General features: G+C 35.9%; 1 protein-coding gene across 3 annotated transcripts in view; it reads left to right on the top strand.

Moving 5' to 3' along the window:
* znf217 (zinc finger protein 217) overlaps positions 1 to 6,212 on the top strand; it is a 66,953-nt gene extending 60,741 nt beyond the window's left edge. For all 3 annotated transcript variants that reach the window (XM_059980476.1, XM_059980475.1, XM_059980474.1), the window contains exons 5-6: positions 1,033 to 1,155; positions 2,279 to 6,212. In XM_059980476.1, coding sequence (XP_059836459.1) covers positions 1,033 to 1,139 — 107 coding nt within the window. In that variant the 3' untranslated portion in view covers positions 1,140 to 1,155; positions 2,279 to 6,212. The remainder of the gene's footprint in view (positions 1 to 1,032; positions 1,156 to 2,278) is intronic.
* The last annotated feature ends 6,662 nt before the right edge of the window (positions 6,213 to 12,874 follow it).

Genomic DNA, 12,874 nt, shown 5'->3' with positions numbered 1-12,874 from the left:
CCAATCTTAACATACAGCTAATTTGTTTTGTAAAACTGGCAGGGTACCATGTCGAGTTTGCTATATTTGGCCTAACCTAGGGATCAATTGGCCACTAATTTGATCTGTATTAATAAAGACTGGTCTTGAATTAGAATGATTATTCTTTTTCCATATACTGAGATCACAAGATATTAGTTTCTTTTACTCCCTTGCCCTTCCTAGCCAGGTGGTATCACTAGTTGAAGTCAGCTACTTTCAAGCTTTAGTGCTAATTCTGAAGCTATTGTGTGAATGTAGGTTGCTTTAGATAATGTGATGTATAGTTTCCTCAGTCCGTCAATTTTGCATTTTTGCTTTTCAAACTGTCAATTAGACAAGGACGTGCATTTTTAAAGCTTAACACTTATTTCACTGTTCTCTGATAGATCAATGTTTTCCATGAATTCTTTCAAAATTGTCTTTGAAAAATTAATTTTGATTAGGTGTGAAGTCTTGAATGAAGTGTAAATACATGATCTTGTTGCAAAGTCAAGATTGCCACTGCCGAATTAAATCCAAATCAACATATACAAAATGCTGGAGGAATTTAGCAGACCAGGCAGCATTTTCATCAGATGAAGAGTCCCTTCATCAGGACTCTGTCCAAAATGTCGACTGTTTATTCTTTTCCATAGATGCTGCCTGACCAGCTGAGTTCCTCCAGCATTTTGTGTGTGTTGCTTTGGATTTCCAGCATCTGTAGATTTTCTTGTTTGTAAGTCCAAATTATTTAGTTTTGAAATGAAAACTTTATTTAAAAAATTTCAGAAACGTTTTTAATAATTGTACCATGTGATATGCATGTTTGAAATTCAGGATCGTGTATTATAAGTAATTTTTTCATTTTACTTGGGTTGGATGGAGGAAGAGTAATAGCCAGATTCAAAAAACATTAAACTTTGGTCATTTGTATCAGTAAATTGACATTTTGTCCCACAAAGTGTGTAAGATGACTAATTTTAACTTGGCCTCATGGCAAAAAGTAGTGAATTTAACTCATTTGTGTTACAGTGAAGAGGCCGCTCCAGTATCTGCAACATTCTAACAGTATGTCACAAAAGCGGAGCATTAATCACTCTCTCGGTGGATCTTTAGATAAGGAGTACATGACTCAATGATGCCCGTCGATGGAAGGTAATTGCAGGGACAACAGTAGGTGCTGTGTAAGCTGTTGTATGAGGATTAAGTAATCACTCTCCCACTTGTCTCCTACTATCATCCTTCACCCCTCCTCCAAAAGCCTATCTTCTACTGGCCCCCTGTTTCAACCATCCTCCTCCTCTCTTTTGTGGTGGCCATCTTTGTTCTCCACTTGAAATGGTGTCATTTTCTTCCTTCACTCAAATCTCCTGATGTTTCCAGCAGTTTACTTTTGTTCCAGATTCCAAAATCTATAGTTTCTGTGTCTCCATTGAACATTATTGTAATGGTCTGTCCACTTAGTCTAGCATCCAAGTAACTTTTTCAGTAAGTCTTGGTCTTGCATTTTTCTCACCTACCCTTCTGAATATGTCATCCTTCCACCACTGGCACTGTGGTTGTGCAAACCATCTAGAAAAATGTACTCTGTTTATTCACAATGACCTTTAGCATCATTTAAGGCAAACGACAGTAGGAGCATAGAAATCATCACCACCAGGTGTTCTTTCAAGTTACAGTCCACCATGATTTGGGAATGCATTTGAACTCTTTTCCTAACAATTCTGAGAGATTAACTTCACCGGAAGGAGTTCACAACCACTTTAAACAGTAATAATTGATGGACAATAAATGCTGGCCTTTCCAGTCATGACCTTGGGATGCAATGTCTTTACCACATCCCTTGAAGGAATAAATTAATCAATAGTTCTGTTTATCCCAAATTGTCTGTGAATTTTGGAGGTAATTTGGTCCTAATATCATTGGGGCTAGAATGGTTTATTCAAAGAAAACTAGAGATGCCTTTATTGGCAGTTCACTCCTATTCCACACTTATTCATTGGCAGCTTAGCATTTTCAAAGAAAGGTACAAGAGGAAAAGGAAGCAAACAATTAAAGATGACTCAGGTAGTTCAGTTTTTCAAAATGCCCTGTTTCTAAATTTCATCCCTCAAGTTTGAGTAATAGAATGTGCTTCTGATGTTGGCATTTATGTGCTACCAACTTGCAAAATAGTAGTACTTCATGAAATCTTGAAAAACCTGGATTTTTTTTGGTTGTGTTTTGAAGCTGTTATTTACCACTGTTTACTAACAGTTTTGTATGTTCTTGACCTTAGATTGGAGGAACACTGTGAATGGAATACTTCTGCATCAAAAATTAAGTTTAAAGGAGGTGTCAGCTGGTCCACTGATGAAATCTGATCACATTCGATATATAGGATCCACATCAAATAAGCTGTGATTTGTACATGTATAGAACACTACTATTCCATTCATTCTGGATTGCATTTTTTTTTGTTCATACCTTGAAATGTAATCAGAGACTTTATAAATATATATAAAATTGCTTTGTATTCCATTTTGATTCTGAACTTGAAATTGTACCATTTCTAATTAAAATTGTCAAGTTGTTTCTGTTTTTGCAATAACTATATTGATTACTTGGCACTAATAAGTGTTGGGCCATCATTTCTGGAATGTTGGGCTCTTTCATTTTTTTTTGTTGAAAGATTCTTCAAGCAGAGAACAGATTTTTGGTACCTGAAGTTTAATATTTCTGGGAAATTGCGTAACTCTTATTGAGCTTTTTCTTCTACATTGGAAATATGAGCAATAAATTGCATGACCTGTGGTAATGCTTCAAGCTTCAGTCTTCCAACTTTTTTTGGATACTTTATAGTCTTGGGTAGCACAGCTGTGGCAAGCAATACTTAAAAATTGTTTTGGTTCCCTTTAAATTTGGGTAGGATACTAATGGTTTTTTTAGTTTTGTTCAGTTACCTCAAAGTCATGATTAAAGGCCACATGAGTATATGGACAGGTTCAGCCAACAAATTCCTGGTTGTCTGGAAAAAGTGCATCACCTGATTATCACTTAGCAAAAAATGAGAACTTGGTGGACAGTCTGAAATGAAACATGGGAGTTTGTCATCTACATTCTACTCTCACTTTAACATTGCAACAAAAATTGTATTGCATCAAACATTTCAAAATTATTTTGCACATGTCTTGACAAAACATCAATTTGGAAATTTAATTTTCATTGAAGTTTGATTTTTGTATTAAATTTGTGTTTTGAGTCCATGTGGTTTCTTTAACCCAACTCAATTTCAAACAATGTTTCCACTGGCTATCAAACTCAGTGTATTGTGATGGTGTAGGAAGAACTCTCGATTTCCCTCATGGCCTCGCTAAGATTATGAATATTTATCAGGGATCATCAGTGAAACTACACAGTCGAATGCTATGTCGTAACACTTTCTCAGAAAGCTAATTATTCCAGCTTTTAGACTCCCAGATGAAATCGGCTAATTGTATCCAAATGATGGGCTCTTTGGGCCTTCCTTTCACCCGGGTAACACATTGGGTCATTATTATGTAATGGGTCAGGAAATGAAGCAGTATGTCACAAGGGGTTATGAGGTTCAATGATTGCAAGTAAAAGATCGACTGGGTGTAAAACTAAGCATGTTTAAATGAACAAAATTTATGTTCTGAAAAGGAATAGAAAGATTTTAACAGAAATTACCTGGATTGGATGAACAATATTTTGGGAGGAACCAACTTTGTTGCTGAGGTTCTATCTACCTGATTTTTTTTTTGCGCTTTTTAAAAGTCTTAACTTACTGATCACAGTTTAGGGTTCTGTCAAAGCTGAGTATTCATCTCATTTTCCCCAAATTAAATCTCACTCAGTGGACATTGTGGATAACAAGACTCATTATTTCCCGTTACTGTACTGGGCGAATTTAATTTTATTTTGAAATAACTGAAGGTATTTTGCTGTATAATGGTACTCTGCCTTGAATAAAGATTTATTGACCAGTCCCATTTCGTGCAAGCTCATTTATGGCACAACCTTTTGTTAATACAACAATCTTTGAGACTTTGGATGAACAAGTGAATGGAATGGGCATCATCAGCAAGTGCCGTAGCCATTAGCATGACACTATTGCAGCTTGGGGCATCAGAGTTCAATGCCAACATCATCTGTAAGGAGTCTGCACCCTCCCCAGGAAATACATGGATTTTCTCCGGGTCCTTTGATTTCCTCCCACAGTCCAAAGTCATACCAATTAGTAGGTGAATTGGTCATTGCAAATTGTCCCATGATCAGTTAAATCAGGGGCTGCTGGCAGTGCAGCTCGAAGGACCACAAGGCACAATTGTACCAAAATTTGTTCAATTACCGGTAGATGGAAATTTTGCATAGTATCCACATTTTTTAATCCTGCATTAGTAGTTCCAAGCTTTAATATCTTAAGTAGTGCTCATCACAGCTGTACTTAATCTGTTAAATTAAAAGTCAGTGAAGTGAATTTTAACAACTTGGCCCTGTACATTTAAAACAATGTGTTGTCAAAAGGTTAAATAAGAATTCTGTTTAAGACAGTTTGTTTACTTGAATATATCACCCTTATGCCCAAAATCCTGCATATAATGTTTTATGCACATTATGAACCTTTCAAACTGTATTTTGACGCATTGGAAATAGTAATTGTATTTTACTTAATGAAAAGGGCAGATACAGAAATCCTACTTTGTCTAGTTTGGAAGTTAAACTGCTAAATTCCTAAATGAAAATTTTGAATAAAGCCAAGAATTAATTAGTGTCAATTGGGAGTTTGATTTTTTAAAAAAATGCACCATCTTGCTCTCTGTTTTTGTGGGGTGGGGGTGCAGTGGTGGTGGTTGAATTGGATTTCAAGAATTTGGCATTTGACTTCTTCACATTAACATTATCTTACCTGAGCTCTGATGCCACTGTGACCATGAACATTATGCAGGAATTGATAGGCCATTTGTATATACTGCACTAGTGAAAGGATGTTCTTAATGTGTCCTTTACCCACCCAAGAGCAGAAGTTATATATAATTCAAAGAAATTCCAGATAGTTGTAATTTACTTGGGTGATCTTGAATTGTAGATTAAGGCTGTGTATAACTTTTTGGTTTTTTAAAATGTAAATCTGGTAATCTAATCTGTTTCAGTGCACTTAGGCTATTTGTTTGCTACTCACATGTATATACATATGGGTGAAGGGCATTGATATTTTGGGACTGCAAGCAGATTTTATGGAAAATGAGGTTTTTGGAAGCTTTTAGTTTTCTTTAGACTAAATGTAATAGACTTAGTAGAAAATAGTCTCTGAGTGCAAAAATCAGTGTGCATCACCCATAAAATGATGTTTCATTGTCTATCAGCTCTTCAAAATGCTTCTGACATAATGAAACCATTCAACCGATTACACTCTCAGGCAGTTTAATCATAATTAGACTGATTGGTGGCTAAGGTTTAAAAAGTTATTGTTTTTTATTAGCTTCCAACATTCCAGTGGTTATGTGAAGAAAAAACTAGCTATGCAGTGAGATAATATGTGTTTGGCTTAAACATTTCATGTAGAATATCTGAATTGTGACACATTTTACCAAGATCCCAAATTCTTAATATTCTGGAGGAGAGAACTGCCCAATCTACTGAGCATCTTTTTATTCAGGACTTGCAATGTTGACACTACTGACTCCCTATGACCATGGATTCTGGGTTTTCCTTTACTCACCCCATCTTGTGGAGAAGACTGAGCCAAATATATATATATGTACTAAAATAATATTTTATAGTTGCACTTTTGTAGCATATTTTTGAAATTGTGGATCAAATTTGGTGGTCTTAAATTAGCATGTTTGATTGAGATTATAAAATTGTTGCTTTAGGGTGCATGCCCAATTTCATTAATTTCTATTGAGTTTTGGACATCTTCATTTGCAATGAAATTTATAGGGAATTCACATGCATGATTTTTGTTTTGATCTCTCAGTGTTACGATATTAGAAGTTTGATGTAGTTGGCTACATACACTGTGGTATGCATATTAAGGTACCTTTTATTTAATTCAGTTTTCTTTTTGTATTTATTACATATTCGGACCTATCTGATTTCCGTAAAACCATGTTAAATCATGCAAGTGTGTTTCAAACTGTCTTTAATTTATAATGTACCATTGTTTGATGTACGTTCATCCAGTTTTGGAATACATATGGTGTTTTACATCTCTGGTTCTGTTGTACTTTTATTCTTAACAGAAATTATTATTGTAGTCAGTTTGCAAAATTTATTTTGCAGCAGTGTCACTTCCGCAGCCTGTTCCAGTTTACGGTGGGTTTGATCTCATCATTGTGACAGATTTTTAAACTTGACGTGATGTAAGTTTGCACAGGAGTGTTCAATCACAATTTACAACCCAAAGACATTTTGAGTTGCACATAGTCCATTAATTTCTTTATTCAAGGAAACAATTGAATTATAGCACAAGAATAAAAATAGTTTATAATCATATTTGCCGTTTCTGCAGAGCAAGTTATTGGATGGAGTATTTTCTTGTTCTGCTGGTCAGTCAGAAGCTCTACATTACTCCAGCAAATGCAATCATGCATTCACTGAGCAAGTGCCCAGTTTAGAGCAATATTCCATTTCATCTACATGTGCCTTAAAATGGGATCTTGTACAATAGGATTTATCCCCCACTGAGGCATAAAGCACTGTGAACTATTTTAAAACAAAAGTCCCAAATAAAATTCAAATCTATTTATCTGCTGGGATTTAAAATTTTGCCCATTTAAAAAAAATATTTTAAAGTAGATATGCAAGTGAGTGGGTATTTTGTTTTGGGAATTCAGAAACAATAATTTTGCACTCATTTTGTTTGAAAACTATAAGCTTTGTAAGGAGTGCAGAACTGGAATATAAGATTATTGACAAGATAGTGCAGTTCCTCAGAGTGCTAATTGATACCGACAAGTCTTTTTAAAGATTTAGTTTAAAAAAACTTTTTGTAATGTTATTATTGCTTTTAATTTAAAGATAATTTTGCAAAGAACACACTTGCATTCTATACTACTGCAAATGGCAGAATGACTCTAGATCTTTAAAATGGAAGAACTGGCCAGGTACTTGCTAAAGTGACAGTGGGTTTTGTATTTGACAAAAAAAACAGGAGCTTGTAAAGATCGCTTACCCAGCATTTGCTGAGTATAACAACAGTGAAATTTGTGGGTATTTTTAAGCTTGTTTAACCACAGATGAGAAGTTGTACATACAAATTATATTTCTATCATCATTTGAATTTAAAAATAGTCTCGAAGTTGTCCACACTTTCAGAGTGAAAAAGACATTGTTGGAAATTTTAGTAATGAGTGTGCCATCAGGAATGTTCCAGAAATTAATTAATTAATGGATATCAGCAGGAGAGCTTTCAAGTTTTTGAATACCTTTTTTAAAAAAATACCAAATTTGTCTGTACACCTAAATAATTTCAATGTCATATACTGTCATTATCACTACTTTTAAAATTGTGTGTGTTTAGCTGACACTGATTTTAAAAATACATATCTTGTTATTACCCTAAAGTTAGGACTAAATATCGTTAAATAAACTTTAAAGCAAACCTTTAAGTGATCTCACTGTAATTTGCATTGATCTGTCAGATTGTATTTTGTATTGGGTGATAAGTAGAGATGAGAAGAAACTTTCTCAAAATGGAGTCAATTCACCACTTGAATCAGCAGTACCCATGCTCGTCAATGTAAATTCTTGTGTATTGAGTCTTGATAGGGCTCTAGCCTATGGCAAGAGAGGTATTACTGCACTAAGTATTTAATGCATTAATGCACAGAGGTGGGTGTGGAGGTAATGCAAGCTGCTTTGACTTAAATGATTTCTGTTCTAAGAGCTAACAATACCTGAATCATGAATCACAAGTTGGGCACCTAACCAGCAGTAACTGAGCTGCTATATAGATTGTACTCCAGTTGTATGAAAGCTACTATACTGGCCTGAGGCATTCTAAGCCCCATAATCTTTTTCATCAAAGTGTATGTTGTCCTTGCATTTTTTAAGTGCAAGACTTAACAATGTTGTTTAGCAAAGAAATGGACTTATATAAATTCCTTTGTTGAACAAACTTGTAAGCTAGTCAAATTCTAGCTCTGTTTTAAAGTAATGACCTTAATATGGTATGCAGGAATATGTTATTTCTGTTTTTAATTCTTGGCCGGCCACATTCACACACTCCAGATAAAATTTTTGATTGCATCTGTTCAATGTCTTGATTCACCAAATTAGGCCAAGAATTGGCTACCAAAAAGGGCTGTGTGGAAATGACTGTCCTACAGAGAAACTTAAAGCCTTGAAGTCACATCTGCTCTGAAGTTTGTGCAGCTTCAGAGCTGTGTGTCAGGCATAGTTATAAGCAGCACTGGGGCCTCACAAGGGACTGTATTGGCTCCCTTCCTGTTTACACTGTATACCTCAGACTTCAGATACAATACAGAGTCATGTCATCTGCAGAAATTCTCTGATGACTCAGTAATAGTTGGGTGTATAAAGGGAGGATGGGAGGATGAATGCAGGGCCCTGATGGAGGACTTTGTCAAATGGTTCAAGCTGAATCATCTGCAGCTCAACATCAGTAAGACAAAGAAGATGGTGAAGGACTTTAGGAATACTAAGCTTGCACTGCTCCCTTTTATGGTGAGGATGTGGATGTGATGAAGACCCACAAAATACCTGGGGGTGCACCTGGATAACATGAGGATGGCTAAACAACACAGAGGCTGTGTACAAGAAGGGCCAAGAGGTCATGTCATCTCTACTTCCTGAGGAGACCAAGGTCCTTTGGAGTATTCAGGCCTCTCCTTCACATGTTCTACCAGTCTGTTGTTACCAGTACAGTCTTTGTGGTGGTGGGCTGGGGCATTGGGATCAACACTGGTGATGCCAACAGGCTCGATAAAACGATTAGAAGGGCTGGCTTTGTTACAGGAATCAAACTGGACACGCTGGAAGCTGTGATAGAACAAATGATCCTATGGAAAATTCTGTATCTCTGGACAATGTTTCTCACCCTCTGCATGTCATCTTGGGTGAACAGAGGAGAACTTAAGTCAGACTAAGATAACTGCCCTGCCCCAAGGAGTGTTGTTTGAGGTCATTCTTACCATAGGCCATTCAGCAATATAATAAGTCAACCTATAGCCCTCCTGTTAGACTCTCTAAGGTAACTTATTTTTTATTCTTATTTCTCTTCTAATATTTGTTAATCTGTGCACTCATAATGCTGCTGTGACACTGTATTTTCCCTTGGGATCAATAAAGTGTCTATCTAACAGGAAGTATGCCTTTGTATAGTACAGTTTCAGTCTAATTATGGTATTGGATGAATGACTTGGCATCTTAGCCTTAAACTTCTAGATGTGAATGTACATGTGGACAGGAAGTATGTAGTCAACTGGCCACAGCGTGTGTTCGTGGTCTTCTGCTGTAGTCCATCCACATCAAGGTTTGACATGTGTGTTCAGAGATGTTCTTCTGCACATCACAGTTGTAACACGTGGTTATTTGAGTTACTGTTGTCACCTGTCAGCTTGAACCAGTCTGGCCATTTCCCTCTGATCTATCTCACTAGCAAGGCATTTTTACCTACAGAACTGCTGCTCACAGATGTTTTTTGTTTTGTTATTTTGCACCATTCTCTGTAAACCCTGGAAATGGTGTGTGAGAAAGATCCCAGGAGATCAGGAATTCCTGATACTCAATGCCCTCCATCTGGCATCAACAATTATTCCATGGTCAAAGTCATTTAGATCCTATTAGTTCCCCTTCCTGATGTTTGGTCTGAGCAACAACTGAATCCGTTGACCATGGCTGCATGCTTTTATGCATTGAGTTGCTGCCCCATGGTTGGCTGATTAGATATTTGCATTAACAAGCAGATGTAATGTTGCATACTGCACATGTACCAACATCATCTGGTGAACTACCACTAACAGCTATTCAGATTCAGTTTAAGCACCTTTTTGGATGCAAAATTTAATTAGAAAAGATTGCTCCACATGGCAGGGTCTAGAATATCAGACCATCTCACTAACACATAAGTGGAATGAGCACAGGAAATTAAGTAAAAATCTACAATTGCAATGCTGTATTCCAAAATAACTACTTACTGGTCTTTGCAGTACCTTTGTAATCCTTATTTAAATCCTCTGCAGAGATCTTCTGAAACCTAGTGATCTAAAATAAGTAACCTGCTGACATCCTGTCTCCCTAATGTGCCTCACTAATTAAATCTGTTCTAGATTTGTGTTCTGGAATGATACACAAAGATTTTTCTATGAGGAGGCCATCTCGTGCTCCAAGCATGAGATTAAATTTTGTCAGTTGTGCAGGTGTAGATGCAACTATATCTCTGGTTACTACTATTGCTTGGATCAGTTACTGTTCAAGATAAAAAAAAAACTATTTTACTTCTTACAGTAAATTGTAGTATTCACCTTCAAATTCCAAAATTCCTTTTGTTCTAAATGCTTTTAAAGTAATTGAGTAAATCTTATCTAAAATTTGATACATCCATCAATTTTGTTTTTAAATATGACTGAAATATACTGCTAAAAATGATGCAACTGGATCTTATTTGAAGTGAAATATTTGTGAGATTGCCATGAAATACATGCAGTTGGGTCTTGGCCCTGGCATGTCAGGAGTTTTTATCATCCTTATTAAAATTGCTAAGGCAATTTTGCAATGGTCCCTGACCTTGCCTTTGAAACCGGGCTCCAAGTGTATTTTTTCACCTATTTCTGAATTCCTTTGCAAACTATATTCATTTGTTTCATTTTGGTGATGAACTAAACATTAAAACATTTCATTTACTTTTTTGAAGATTTAGTGCAAAGGGATCATTTTCAACTATGATATCTCCAACTGCACAGCTGTTGAAATCTACAACAATATTTCTATTAAATCTAAGCTATTTGTAAGTACAAGAAATAAATAGAGGTAACAGTATGCCTTGCAGTCTGTCAAACCTGCATTGCCATTAATACAAAAAGATGTGTCTGGTCTACCTCAAAACCATTCTATTTCTTTAGATGCTATAGATTTATCAAATTTTGTCTTGAATATCCTCAACAATTGAGTAGCCATAGTTCTTTTCCTGCACTGAATTTCAAAAATGAGTAATTCAAAATCTTTTTTCCTTAACAGTCATAAACTTTTTATGAAGAGAACATGACACTTGACTTCCAAAAACAAGGAATGTAGATGTAGAACTAGGTGACAGCACTCCCAATAGAAATGGGTAGGAGGGTCAACTTGCTGAGAACTCAGCAGAGTTTTAAACCAGAGGATATTAAGGTAAAAACAGGATGCTGCAATAACTGAGCAAGGAAGGTAGTGGCTGTGGGGGTGGTGGGTGGGAAATGGCCAACATTTTGTGTTGAATATCTTTTAACAATGTTTACTGACAGAACAAGGAAAAATTAGGTTGCTAATTATTTTTTTAGAATTCTTTAAACCAAAGGAACTATGGATACTCTGTTGAAGATACTCAAAACTAAGTTTGACCAGTAAGTGGAAAATTACATTAATTGAAAGACTACTTCTAATAAAATATCTGAATATCTTTTAAACTGTTGTCAAAACTAACTCTTTGCAGCTGTTGCATCTTGCTGAGGCAGTATAAATGATCTTAGTAAAGTGTAGCAACTCACTGAAAATTATTTTAGTCTGGCAATATAATGTATTGGTAATTGCTTAGTAATATGTAACTTTAACAATTTATTTGCCTGATAAAAAAGATTTGCCTGACTTAGATGTGCATGTTATAAGAATTGGGTTAAATGGGGAGTCCACGATCTTCATGTGGACAAATACTCATGTTAAAAATCACTGTGACTGGCTGTCAGTCACACTCAGTAATGTTTCTTAGATCTGACGATACATGCAAATGTCCTAAAAAAAAAATGAAATGTATTTACTCAAAACACAAACCTCTGGATACTAAGTCCTCTTATTATCCTAGGCCCTTATTACTTTACCTTAAATTGTGGAAGGTATTAACTCTGACCTCGTGATGTCCAGCCAGCAGAATTTGAAGGCTGTAGGGCCACAAGCAGCCACCTCATGCTAATTAGCAGTAATGTAGCCAGGTACTGACCTGCCACAGAACATTAGTGACCATCAACCACTCCTGTCAGAAAAGAAGCTTCCTTCCTGCACTGCTGAAAAATCAAAGCCACCACCACAAATGCAAAATTAGCTGTTTCCTTAGCATCCATTGGGTCCATGCTGAATTCAAAGTGTAGTCACAAAATGTGGCCACACCAATTTATAATTACCAAATGATTGAAATGGTTGGTATCTTATTGTGTTAGTAATTTAAGATGCAGATTAATTAGTTTTATTAGTTTATGCATCAAGTAGTTAAGACTAAAGATTGTACATACAACAGTTTCTGCTAATTGTCTCTGCTAATTGAAATGTGGGAGGGCTGTTTCAGCTAAATTGGATAACCCCATGTGTGCATAAAAATTGCTACTTGCAGCTTTGGTTCTGAATTTTTTTTAACTTCCTCTGTAAAACAGTCCTATCCCAAGCAACTTTCAATGAAATTTAGAAAATCTACAGAAATACTTTGGGTGTTGGGGAGAACGAAAGGGTAAAGAAAGGAAAATAGGGAAGATAGAAATTGTAATTGCAAAATAAACCATTATGATTAAAAAAAATCTATCTTAACTACCATTCATTCAGAGATGCAGTGCAGAATAGGCCATTCTGGCCCTTTGAGCCACCCCCCCCCACAACCCCTGAATTAACCTTGACCTTAATTGTTATGGGACAACTTACAATGACCAATCAAACTACTAACCAGTATGTC

Source organism: Hypanus sabinus, chromosome 9, assembly GCF_030144855.1.
Source record: "Hypanus sabinus isolate sHypSab1 chromosome 9, sHypSab1.hap1, whole genome shotgun sequence".
In the NCBI taxonomy this organism is placed as follows: domain Eukaryota; kingdom Metazoa; phylum Chordata; class Chondrichthyes; order Myliobatiformes; family Dasyatidae; genus Hypanus; species Hypanus sabinus.
The sequence above is the reverse complement of the archived record's forward strand: the minus strand, read 5'-3'. Positions and strand labels throughout refer to the sequence as shown.